Source organism: Pholis gunnellus, assembly GCF_910591455.1.
Source record: "Pholis gunnellus genome assembly, chromosome: 3".
Classification (NCBI taxonomy): Eukaryota; Metazoa; Chordata; class Actinopteri; order Perciformes; family Pholidae; genus Pholis; species Pholis gunnellus.
The window spans coordinates 17559650-17572848 of NC_136529.1; the positions used below are offsets into that span (position 1 = coordinate 17559650).

At 44.8% G+C, this 13199-nt stretch overlaps 1 protein-coding gene across 1 annotated transcript in view; it reads right to left on the reverse strand.

The window, feature by feature from the left end:
* Nucleotides 1–978: 978 nt before the first annotated feature.
* rassf5 (Ras association domain family member 5) overlaps nucleotides 979–13199 on the reverse strand; it is a 27183-nt gene continuing 14962 nt past the window's right edge. Inside the window, exons 2-6 of the mRNA XM_079156537.1 lie at nucleotides 12785–12912; nucleotides 4642–4755; nucleotides 3791–4124; nucleotides 3584–3699; nucleotides 979–3419 (exon numbers count right to left, since the gene is read on the reverse strand). Coding sequence (XP_079012663.1) covers nucleotides 3276–3419; nucleotides 3584–3699; nucleotides 3791–4124; nucleotides 4642–4755; nucleotides 12785–12912 — 836 coding nt within the window. The 3' untranslated portion in view covers nucleotides 979–3275. The remainder of the gene's footprint in view (nucleotides 3420–3583; nucleotides 3700–3790; nucleotides 4125–4641; nucleotides 4756–12784; nucleotides 12913–13199) is intronic.

Sequence of the window (13199 nt, forward strand, 5' to 3'; positions counted from 1 at the left end):
ACACCTGTGGGGATTTATTAGTCTAACACCTCATTTTGAATGCCCTTTGAAAACACAATATATCAGAAAAGGTATTGTGTAAAACTGTGCCACTGCAACAAAAAAAAATAGGTGTTTTATCATATCGAGCATAACACAACACATGGGAACAAAATCACACACAAGTGCATCTGCGTGCAAACACACAGTTTATATTTTGCATAATAAGATAGTACCTGCAGTTTAGATGAGATACTGCCATCTGCTGGGGGTTTGAAAGTAATACAAGCTGGCTACTGCACTTTCTACTTCGGGCATGTCTGGACAATATATTCTGTTCAAATCATTGAATCACTTAATGATGCTTGTAGTCTCTCTATTAAGATGTATGGATAAATAAATCTAATCCACGGGCGATTAAAATCGTGAAAGTCACAAGATTTTAGTGTCTGTGGATTAGATTTTATGACATTGTGACAGTGTCTATATATGATGATGATGTGCACATAATCAGTAAAAACAGCAAATTATTGATTCACTGGATGGTTTGAATTAAGTATTTAGCTCAAAGAAACGTTTGCTGGACAGACCAACACAGATAAGTTGAACTAGTGTAGATTATTTATCTTTTTTTAGAACCCAACCCTGTTTTAAAGAACTATAAAAAAAAAGCCTTTTCAGTCAAGGCAACTGATTGGGATCACTTCAGGATTTCTACTAGGACACGCCCCATGGCTTATAGCTTCCTAAATGTTTCATGTGATGTGATAAATGTCTACATGATGTGATTTTCTGCTCATGTTGGGGTTGAACACCCATACAAAGGGAACCATTTTGGGCCTCATCATGACGTAGAGACAGACCTAATATGCGGAGGAGTAATGTTTTATACTGCTGTGTGTTCTTCAGTGAAGCCACGTCGAAGCCAAACACACGAGGGTACGAGAACATTTCAATAAAGGGACGACCTTTTTATTTCATTGTGATATTCTGTACAGTTCTACTGCTATATTTATACACACACACTTCTTCAAATTTAACAAAATAAATTGCAGGAAAAAAAGCATTAAGTCTCATCATCCTTGAGATAATATCAATCATAGGGATGAGGTGGACCATGAAATAAATAACACGCACCACAATCACACACACACACAATCACACACACACACACACACACACACACACACACACACGCCGACCCATACAGAGGGTTTGTTGGATAGACAAATGCATTAAGGGTGCTGGAAAGAAAGAAAAATGTCAACACCACCCAAGAAACACAGATTTGCACACCATGCAAAAGCACCCACACATACACTCAGGCACCTGTGCGCTGAAACACACCGTACATAGATCCACAGGGGCACGTGAAACAAAAGGCACTGCCAGCAGGAACAGCTTGGGCTTTGGGTGGTGGCGTTAAACATAATCAACAGAGCAGCATGTGCTTATGGACAACGGGCCTCATTTATCAGTATTTCTATTGTAAGAGATGGATAATGTGGGGGAAATGATTACAGTGAATGCTTTGGTTCAATGCATTCATTTGATGATGCATGCATGTTAAATATCTTTTCCAAAACAATCCTAATTTGCAGTTGTGGTGTGTTGTATTTCATGTGCACTCAATGCATGTTTTTAATACTTGATAAGAGAGGCCCAATGAGGGAGCGCTGAGAACACACAGACACTCATTATAAAACACAATTCACATTATTCTCCCTGCACTAGATGAGTGCAGGCGCACACACACACCCACACACACACACGCTGACCAGTAGGAATGATACCAAAAGAATACTAATAATCATCGTAAGAACAAAGTTAAACCTCATCACTCTTTTTCCAGTGTCTACATAATACATATGCATTGCAAACACGTCATTGGTACATCATAGCCATTATCATGAATCGTATATACTTTTTGTTTCTGTTTTTTTGGAGTGTAACGTGGGGAGATGAAAAGAAAAGAGAAGCAGAAATGCATGCCCACCCACAGAGATGTGGGCTGATCAGTGACCTGCATCTCTATGTGCAAAAACAGAAGCTGGTTTATTTTATTTTTTTACATACACCACTTTTAATTAGATAAACTTCTAAATGTCTCTTATCCCTTTAAAATCCTCTCAATATATCTGTCCCTCTAAACTTTGGTGTAAAAAAAAAAAAAATCCTCACATTCAAATGCAACCCATATAATAACAGTGTAAAATCACTTTTAAAATAAAGTGTCAAATCTGAAAAGATATGCGGATTGCCTCGCTCAGCAGTCCATGCAAATGCAAAGTTGGCTGGATGGGGATTTAGGGAGTCAAAGGAAATCACAGTTATCATCTGAGAAGAGTTTGGGTTTGCGTGTGGGGGGGGGGGGGGGAGTGGTAACTGGGTCTGATCGAAGTCTTTTCACATGGCGCTAAAGTAGGAAAATACAATGATAGCGACAAATAAGAAAAAAAGGCGGGGATTTGGGACAAAGTCGGCTGAAATAGGGTGTTCAGTTTGTTGCCTCCCTTAGGTTTTCTCTTTGCTCAACGCATGCTCCCTGAGAAAAATCAGAGAATGGATCTCGCTTTCTTAACTTTCCATTCTTTCATCCAAAGCAAAACGCAGCCTTCTGCCTCCAGCCCCGACCCCAAACACCTCCCTCTCAAATCCACACGTCTCATATTCCAGCACAGATATAATACAGCAGCTGATAACCCTAAACATCAATTCCAAGACAAAAGAATTAAAAAAGAACCCTCAGTATGATTGTCCTTCCATCCAAAAGAAATCATGCCTTCCGTTTTTACTTCTAGCTCTATGTGCAGGGGGCTGAGCTGAAATACACTCATGCATAAGTAACACTTGCAGTAGCAGCAGCAGAAGTAGCAGAAGAAGAGGGAATCTTTAAAAACACTACCGATTCATATCAGTCCCGAATGAGATCTCAAGTTGTAGCTTCAGATCTTGTGTTGCTGTGATCTTTCTGTGTGTGTCAGCTATCTGACCACACACCCTGTAGCCTTTCACGTCGCTTTCAACCCCTTATTCTCTCCTCGGGGAGTGGATGTGTGGGTGGTGGGTGGGTGGGTGTAGGTGGGGGGGGGGGGGGCCTGTATGCGTCCTGAGAAAGGGAATGCATCTGTGTGTGGATATACTGTATGTTTGGGTGTATATGTGTGTGGAGGGTGGGAGACGAGATCAGCTCTGGCTCCGGTCTCTGAATAGATCACGGGTCTTGAGGGGGTCGGCGTTCAAAGAGTCAGTCTCTCTCCCTGGGTTAAAGTCGTAAGGTTTAACAGGTGAAGGGGTCAGGGGTCATGTTGTTGAAGGGCCTGTTGTAGCTTCTGTCGGTACACGGCGTATTTTTGCGCCACTGTCCGGACACGCTCCGCCTCCTCCTTCCCCAGGATTACCAGGAAGTTTTGTAACTCAGGGACAGAGAACGCATGCCACTGTCGGAGAATGAGAAACACACATTATTATACCGCTACTAGCCTTCTATGATTGTCTAAGAAAAAGGAATTGGCCTCAGCCACCTGTATAATTCCCCTTTTATGACAATTAAAGCATGTACAAAATGTGAGATAAATACAGGTAAATATGGGTGTTTTCTAACCTCCACCTCTCCAGTCTCGTTTTCCTTCAGGACAAAGCTGAGCTGCTCTGGGTCAGGCCCGGCTATTAACCTCAGAAGAAGAGGACGCTCATACAGAGGAAGCTTCTGGAACAGATCTGGAGGGAGGGGGAGCACAAAGATCATTCAATGCTGTGTATTACACACGTCTTCTGCAGTTGATCTAGTAACTGGGCGTCTTTTCCTCACCCTGTCCGTCGCGGTGCGTCTGCCTGTACAGAGCGAACTTGCGGGGGTTGTCCAACACCATGAACTTCTTCAGCAAGCCCTGGATGACCTCTCTGGTGGTGGTCAGAGAGCTGATGTGGAGCTGCTTCACACAGTCACATGGTAGGTAGAAGGATGTCCTCTTTTCGCTCTGCCCACAGTCCGTCCCTCCCTGGCCCTCTGACGGTGCCTGAGTGCGGCCAGCCGTCTGCCGGGACTCTCCCTCCGAGTCCGCCGCCTCCACATCGGGGACTGTGACTGGTCGACTGAGCCTCAGGTGGACTTTAATGAAGCCTGTGTAGGATCCGTCTGAAGCCTTGAGCGCACAGAGAGAAAGAGGGAGACGATAAGAGAGTGGAGGCACATATCGGTGTTGATATGTGCACTATAGCAGGACTGGAAAGAAGAATGATGTGTGGTCAATAAAGCCAATAACCATATTTCCTAAAATGTCAAACTATTCCTCTAAAGTCAACATGGAACTACTGTTTTTTCACCTCTAGGATGAAAAACAAAAAAATGTATATAGAAGTTACATTATTATGATGAAACTGTTGTAGAATATTTCATGCATCTTTAATGGTGACTTCCCTGCACGTCATTTATTAGGGAAAACAAATCAATACCTCACTGCTCTTATCTCTCTTATCTTAAGTCTTTAACAACTTATGTTTGTTCCTACTTTTGTATATATTGTTTTACATTATGTCCCAGCTCAATTTCCTCTTTCTATTCATCAAAGCAAGGAAGTTGTAAAAAATGTAGTTGCATTGTTAGTTTGACATTATATCACACAGTACAGTCAGCAGCTACAACAATAGTTCAAAACTCACCAGTTTCATGCCATTTTCAGAGACTTGAGCGTTATACTCCTCTATCCTTGTCCACACCTCTTCCTCTGACAGGTCCTTTGTTCTTCTCTCATCTTCCTCCTTTGCTTCCTTCGGCTGAAAGGCAATGAGAGAAGCGTTCAAACATCGAGTAGTTTTGTCATCTTTTATTTTAACCAGCAGATGGCGCTTCCTCCTCCACAAGTCCGTGTAAAAATCAAATGCTCTGTCTTGCTTTGACTCAAGTTCATGAATGGATATCGAAATACACCAGAATCAAGAGAAGCCCTCCTTTTTTTTTTAAAGTATACTAACTGATTGCAGGCATATCAGGTGTTATATTAGGTTGAAAACAAGACTAAACAGGATCTCGGCTGCTTCCTGCGCTACTTGTGACAACACCTCCTTCTCCAATCATCCATCTGTATCAGGGGGAACACCTGCTTCTCTGCCTGAAGCTGATGGGGGTTTCTAACAGACTTTGTACTATCTCTTCCTCCTCAGCTCAACGGGAAATGTTTGTCAATGGAGCAAATCAGGCATTCAGCATTGCAGCACGAGAATATTGACAGCGTTGCCTCCCTCTCACTCATGTCCCTCTCTGACTGGGAGTGAGAAAGAGAGGGAGTGAGGGAAGGAGCAATGAAAGGAGGGAGGAGGCGAAGAGGGGGAGGCAGTGAAAGAGGCGAGTAAGGGGTGAGGAATGATGAAAGAGCGGCTGCTGAGCCAGCCTTAGCAACACAGAGTTTGACTGGGTTATTTATAGTACAGTGGGATGCATCCTCTCTATCTCACAATAGCAGGTTTTCTTTCCTTCTCTTGTTCGTTTGCATTTTCTGGGGCAGAGAGAGAGAGAGAGAGAGAATGAGAGAGAGAGAGAGAGAAAGAGAGAGAGAGAGAGAGAATGCAGGGAGGGAATCATTTCTGTAGGGGAGTCCTCGGGTTGTGTGATGAAGTCACACTTTCATTCAACACAGATGCAGTGTGTAAGTGCATGAGTGTGTTTCTGTGTGTGCAACAACACACACACACACACACACACACACACACACACACACACACACACACCTAGTGCAGTTTAGCTCATCCCAGCATCAAAAAGAGGTGGTCACATTATAATATTTCAAATTTCAATACTGACGATTGGAAATAGATAACAGGACTGAACTCTCTCTCTGTGTGTGTGTGTGTGTGTGTGTGTCCATGTGTGAATAGGAACAGCAAGAACAGGGGGACTTGTGAGTTTTGTCGACCACATTGTTCATTCTTTTTGTTGCTGCTGTTATCTCTTCCACACTTCTCATCAGCCAGTCCTCCAGCAATTACGGCCGGTCTATCGTAGTCATTTTCCATGTTGCAGTGAAACAGCAGTAAAAGCGGCTGATATTATGGTCACAGCACGCCACAAATTCAACGATTGAAACCTCTTAGGACGCAAACATTTTTAAAAATGAACCTTAGTTCACAGCGCTCTGGTTCTGCATCTCCAAATATTCACGAGGAATCAGTAAGTGTACTAATCGGACCGCTGATCAAATAAATCCACACACATTTAATAAAACTGGTTATAATAATAATAAATAATAATAAAACATTAAGTGTGCGTGGCAGAGCACGGAGGAGACGACTTGTATGCAAAATCCCTCCCAGTCTAAGGCAACAAAGTGAAAAGAACCTCGCAGGAATTCCTGCGTTTGTATGCAAGTTTCTAAATGTACCAGAGGCAGTGCCCTGCCCTCCCTTTCTGCAGACCAGTCAGTGGTCAGGGGACAATAGAGCGGGACAATAGAGCAGTTTCCGCCCCTGAGAGTTCCACGAGTCCTGGGACACTGCCCTGCTTGGACCAGGTCACGAGAGAGCCAATGACCGGCAAGACACAGAAGCAGAGAGAGATCTCCGAAAAATAATTCAGCAGTCTGAACTGTGGTTATAGAAAACACATGAAAATCATTTATATTCCCAGAGTGCATTTTGGAGAATAAAGAGTGATACTTATTTTTTTTAATGTTATATTTAAAATGTTCTTATCTCGTACGCCAGACGATCAGGTTTTTCTGCATTTAGCACTTTTATAAGTTCTTAATTGTAACTCAACATGCAGAGTGATAGGCAGGGAGCGTCTGGGCAAACAGTGTACCCGATGACACAAGTGATTTAAATATGTTCTCTTCACTGAAAGGATGTGACAGCTAAAGGTCGATTTTACCCAGAAAGCATTAGCCTCTAGCAATAAGTGTTCCAACAGAATGATTGGTCATGGTCTGATAATAACAATATTACAGGTGACAGGTCCAGGCCAGTTAATCCGGTTTAATGATGGAGGATTCAGAGAGATGTAAAGCAGCTTTAGCGTGTAAGATACGCTGTTACATAACGGTCATACGCACACACACACACATGTACACATGCCACACAGATACACAGATACACACACACAAACACACTCCCCTCAGGGTGACTGAGTAAGTGTTGATGCTCTCACTCTGATGAGATAAGACAAGAGAGGTCATATAACTGCTGGAAAATGTGGCTGCAAAGTAGTCCGTATGAAACCATGTGCCAAACCTGACAACCTTTTTGTTAACTTGAACTCACTCTTGACTGCTTCAGTCAAACCTGTGTGTGTGTGTGTGTGTGTGTGTGTGTGTGTGTGTGTGTGTGTGTGTGTGTGTGTGTGTGTGTGTGCGATTGACATCTTGATCTTCAGGTAACACTGGAGTCTAGGATCTGTTACAACTGGCCAAGATTGAGGACACGGCGGCGCTGTCTGAACTAAACTAACGATACTCAAATAATACAGAGCAAAAAATTCAAATTTCAACGATAAAGCATTAACATACACACACACACACACACACACACACACGTTGGCGCAACGCCTTTACTGGGTCAAGAGACGAGGAGGCGAAGATGGAGAACACACACAAGCTGATGTATGTGATCCCAGTGGTGCTAATCTACTTTTTATGGCGCTGTAATGTAAAGCTGTGCATCATATTTTAAAGTTTATAGTATATTGTACATACAGGCTTTATCTGTGACATAACTAACCATCAGTTACCATTACTTCAAAAGCCATACTTGATACAGAACAGTTCTATAATAAGTACTGTATTAAGTCCACCTCTACGCACGTTGTTTCCTACTAATTGCTTGATGTGTGGAGTGTATGAGATACTGCAGCAGACAGTCATGCTGTAAATGTGTATGTGAAAAATACAGCGATGTAACTCATTCATTTCTACTGCATCAAAAAGCAGACCAGGATGAACTGAACATACCTCCTGCTCATCACACACACACACACACACACACACACACACACACACACATTAAAGCTGGCTGGCTAATCTGGAGCAAAAGGCTCAGCTCTGGAAATAATTCATGAAGAAAAGAAGCTCTGAACTCCCCTTCCACTGTTTGTCTCCCTGTGCGTCTGTGTGTACATAAATGCACACATGCACGGACGACGACTTAAGCCCAGACAAGCTAACCCCAATACACCTTCTGCCTCAGCACAACCCTAACTCCACACGCTGACAACACAGCCGGTCAATTATTCAGAGATTATACCTTCTCCAAGTCAGACAGCAAAGGCCCTGTCAGGACAAGGGCAGCAGAAAGAGGGCTGCGTGTGTTTTACATGAATGCAAATGTCACGTCTGTGTAGTAGTCAAGAGTTTCATCTGCAGGCTTTCTGTGCAACCCGGTTACACGTTTAACTTTTCTATCTGTCTACAGGAAATCATTCAGTCACCTTTACAACAAAACAAGCGGCACCGTACACCGTGCAGAGCAGGCAATATCGAAAACTAAAGTATCCGACACAATTATGTGTGAAGTAATACAACGTACAGTAGACTAAAAACAAATCTCAGCAAATGAGTGCCAACAAAACCCAGAGTTGCTATGGTAACTAGGAAAATGGTTTGCTACACAGTAGTAGTTGCCCTACACACACACTCACACACACTTGTTCTAGTGCAAAAGTATGAGCTCTGTTTCTACAGAAACCTCTCCCACGCACGGTGCAGAAGAAGCCTCTATGGAATCTGTAGGCTGCCATCATTAGCTCAGTGTCTCTGATACATTATCTCTGTCCATCGTTGTTACTAGTCTGAGATAAAAAAAAAAAGTTATCTCTCTCTCCCCCCAAACTGTTTTCACACAGTGATGCTGAATCTATAACGGTCACTACTAACGTGATAGATGAGCCGCTAAAAACGGCATCAAGGTTGATGAACAAGGCCGCGCGATCAACGTGGCGCCACAGCTGTATGACAGTAACCCCCTCCGACACTCTCACACACCTAGAGGCCCACTTAAGAATGCACAAACACCACCACTTCCTCCCCACACTTCTGCTTTCTGGGACCATGTTTTTGATATAAATGGCAGTTTGGTTCCCAGCCCAACGGAAACACCCACCCATCAGACCCCATCCGAGTTTTTTTTTTTACTCTTACACTTCCATCTATCAGTGGGAGCGTAGCCCTGATTCTGTACCTTGGCTGCGTGCTTGGGCTGGCGGAAGAACGAGGTCTTGGCCGTGAAGAAAGTGAAGTCTTCGCTCTCGTCATCCAGGCTGCAGTACCCGCTGCTCATGCTGTTACTGCTGGTCATGGAGGGGGTCAGCACTGTGTTGACGGTCATGGAGAGGTCCAGAGACGGCGCCCGAGCACCGGTGCAACACGTTGAGGAAGTGCTGTTTTTTTTTTTATCTCCAAAAAGCGCAGGGGCTGATGTGACACTCGGCCCACAATCAGAGTCCACGCGCGTCTAATTGTCCTTCTCTCATCCAGAAAAAGTCAGCGCTCCTCTGCTGATGCATCCAGAAGAGTTTAAGTCACGCCGGGGAGGGCGAGACAGGTGAACTCGGCTCAGATTCGGCGCTTTGCGTGCCACCGGAGAGGGGACCAGGAAATCCGAGAGCACAGAGTACAGGCTAGTCACTTCCTCCTGACGTGCGTGTGTGTGTGTGTGACGCCGGTGTCACAGACACACCATACAGTATATGTACCTGGTCACTTGCAGCTCACACATGTACACACAGTATGTAACCCTCTCACACACACACACATAGGCACACACCGGTGTCCTGGAGTCAGCTTACAGGTCGGTTTCAAGTTAACCACGCTCCACCTGACAGCCCCCCTGTTATACCCACAATCCAACGCTCATAAAGGCATGCATGCAATACCACATCCTGCATTTCCTGTGTCTGTGTCTCTGTGATGAACCACTGCGAAGAAAACAATGTAACGGTTCAATTCAAGTCCGGCATTTATTTCTGTGAGCATCCATCCATCCGGAGTAAACAGCAGCAGAAGATCTCTTGGCTGCAGCAACAAGACGCTCACAGACTCCTTAATCCTTCCTCTCTCCTCTTCTCGCCGATGCTTTGTCAATACTACAAGAGAGACGGATGCCTCCCACTCTGCCTCTCTCTCTTTCTTCCTCTCCTCACTCTCTCTCTCTCTCTGTCTGTCTGTCTCTGCGCCCGCTTTACTCCCTCAGTCTCTTGCAGCCTTGCTCAACCATCTGTGGTTGAGTGTGTTATCAGCTCCCTCCCCCTTCTCCCTCCACTCTCTCTCTCTCTCTCTCTCTCTCTCTCTCTCTCTCTCTCTCTCTTCCTGCGAGCAACTGCACCCTGCAAAGCATGGCCACTTCCTCTTACACAGCGAGAGAGAGAGAGAGAGAGAGAGAGCGAGAGAGAGAGCGAGAGAGAGAGAGAGAGAGAGAGAGAGAGAGAGAGCGGCATGGTTAAGTAGAAAGAGAAATGCTTATGAGTGAGAGATATGAAGCCTCACGGCTCTTGTGTTACATACGTAAGAGCAGCAGTGACAGGAGGCAGCAGAGAGGCTGGGGGAAGATGGCTGCTTCTCCAGTGAGATCCTGAGATTCTGCAGCAGGATGCAACGGTTTATTAGAAGCCATGACAACCACTATAAACATGTGGCTTTTGTGTTGGACCATGCCATATTTAGGGCTATTGTTTTTATGTACTTTATGGACATCCAAACCAATCAGGGGACAGATACAGTCCAGAAGTACAACATCACCTCCACAGCTGCATGTCACCTTTGTTCGGCGGAGGGGACGGCTCACATGTGCTTTAGGTGAGATTACAAAAAATAATGAATGATTGCCATCAGAATCGGGATTACGGTGACCTCTAACCTTAACGCTGATCCTGCAATCTGCCCTCTGACTCTGGCAGTGACCCGCCTTGTCACAAAGCAGCTAATGCCCCTGTCACTGCTGAGATCGATGCCGCATATGATCATCTGTCCGCACGTGCTGTTTCTGTGCGTGCAGTATGATTTTAAAATCCACTCACGCGTGAGTATAGGTAAACCCATATGATGGTGAAGGGCTGCAGCATGCAAGGGCAGTGTGTCACCCTTTCATCTGGTGTCTTTGTGTCAGGTTTGAGACAGCCGAAGACTGATTGCCTGTGGCTCTGCTCCTCACTCCCATCAGTAAAATCACTAAGGGAGAAGGCAGCGTGCAGGGGGTGGGATGCCACACACACACACACACACACACACACGCATAAATAAACATGCATGCTGAACAACACTGCTGCTGGCTTCATGTCAATAACAGCCCGGCCAGTGTGCTTCATGTATGTGTGACTGCAGCAGTGTATGTGCTTAAAAGGGAAAAGTGGATCAATTTCTGCTGATGCACACACAATAAGGGCCTGTAAAGACAGAGGGGACACAACCACCCACACACACACACACACACACGCACACGCACGCACAAAAGGGGAGAAAGAGGACTGCAGGAAATAAACTGTCATATCTGCTCTTGTCTGCAGTGCTCGTGTACTAAAAACACTGGAGTGTGGAGAGAGAGTTCAGATACCTTCAGGACAGACATCATCAACGCTCACTTAATTCTGACTTTCATCTCATTATCTTTAACTACACGGTCATTACACTCGGAAAGAAGAAGTAGCAGGGGATAAGCTGAAAATGACCACACATTTTGACAATAATGACAATAATTTTGTTGCAGTACATGTGGAATATTGAAAGGTAAAAGACATTCAGTAGAATGTACTCAATTTATCCCCTTTTTGTTTGCTCCAAATTCTCGCCATACCCATTAACGTCTTTCAGGGCAAGAATAATTGTGTGCAAAAGCAGTACCTGGCACTCTACCCGGGGTTTAAATCTGGTTATCTGCCCCCTCGGCATAGAGTAGCTGCCAAGGTTCTGCTGCAGGCCTGTGGGGTTATCCAGCTTTCTTTTGTGCACGCTATGTGTGCGTTTGGACCACATTGCGTGGGTGACTGAGGCTGGGCTGCCAAGAGCAGCATGCGCGCTCACATGTGCATACACTAAGAGCGGGCAAAGCACTATTTTGAGGATGAATTTAACATAATTATTATACATAATTACTGTATCCTGTGGCTCATACAGTACGAGTATGAATAGATTTTGAGTTTAACGTTTGAAATAGCGGATGACTAAATGTATTCCGCTAGCATACATAGCATCTGAGAATTGGTTGAGCTAACACAGCTTTGCCATTATGGAAGTTCCTACAGAGAAATGTATTAGTTTGCACTCGTATATAAAAGGCTAAAGGTCAGGACATCAGTGCCCATACTACAAACTACATGATAATATAGGATAGGAGAGATGAAAAGAGAGACTCCAAGAGGAGGAGGAGGAGGAGGAGGAGGAGGAGGAGGAGGAGGAGGAGGAGGATGGAGGCCATGAGAGCAACAGAGCAGGTAAAGGACAGATGGAGACACGTCAGATGTTTATGTGACGGAGCATATTCTGTCCTGGGAACATTCTGTGACAAAAAATAAAAAAAGATGAGCGCATATATAAATCCACAAGTAGACAACTGAGGTGGAGGTGGAGCGACAGCATGTTGTGAAAGAGGAGGAGGATTATGTAAGAGTGTAGGCTACGAGAGATGCTGCAGAGTGAACCCTGGCATTACCCAATTGTGACTCATGTACACCTCTGCACCACACACACACACACTCACAAAGTTTAACGCACTCAATTGTAGATGAATGTGTTTGCTCTTCTGTAGTGCCCCTAAAAATGCCACAAATAGTTCTCCACGACCTCTTCTTCTGCTGGGTGAGTTTTCTCTTTTGTATTTGAATGCTCACCCTGTGCTGAGGGGCTGCAGAGGAGCAGCGTCTTCTGGGAGATGGAGTTTCTTTAGGCTCCCTGTCCTTCCGGTTGCAGTCCAGCTGGACCTGGCTCTCACACTCCAGGTGACAGGTGTAACTACAGTCTGATGAACACAAAAACACACCAATCAGAGACAAGACACAACCAATCGCTGAGAGGCGGTGGGTGAAAACCCACGTCAAACGTTGACCTAACACTGTGAACTGTAAGCCTCCATTTCATGTCAAGAGAGTGTATCGCTCATTAGTCCAGCGTGTGAGTTTAAAATGAAGATTTAACCAAACAGGTACAGTCACACAAACACTCCTCTTTACAGAGAGTTTGCTCCATCTAGTGGCTCATGCCAGAACACACACCTACAAGGCACCGGACTGCAGCGCGAGTATTCAT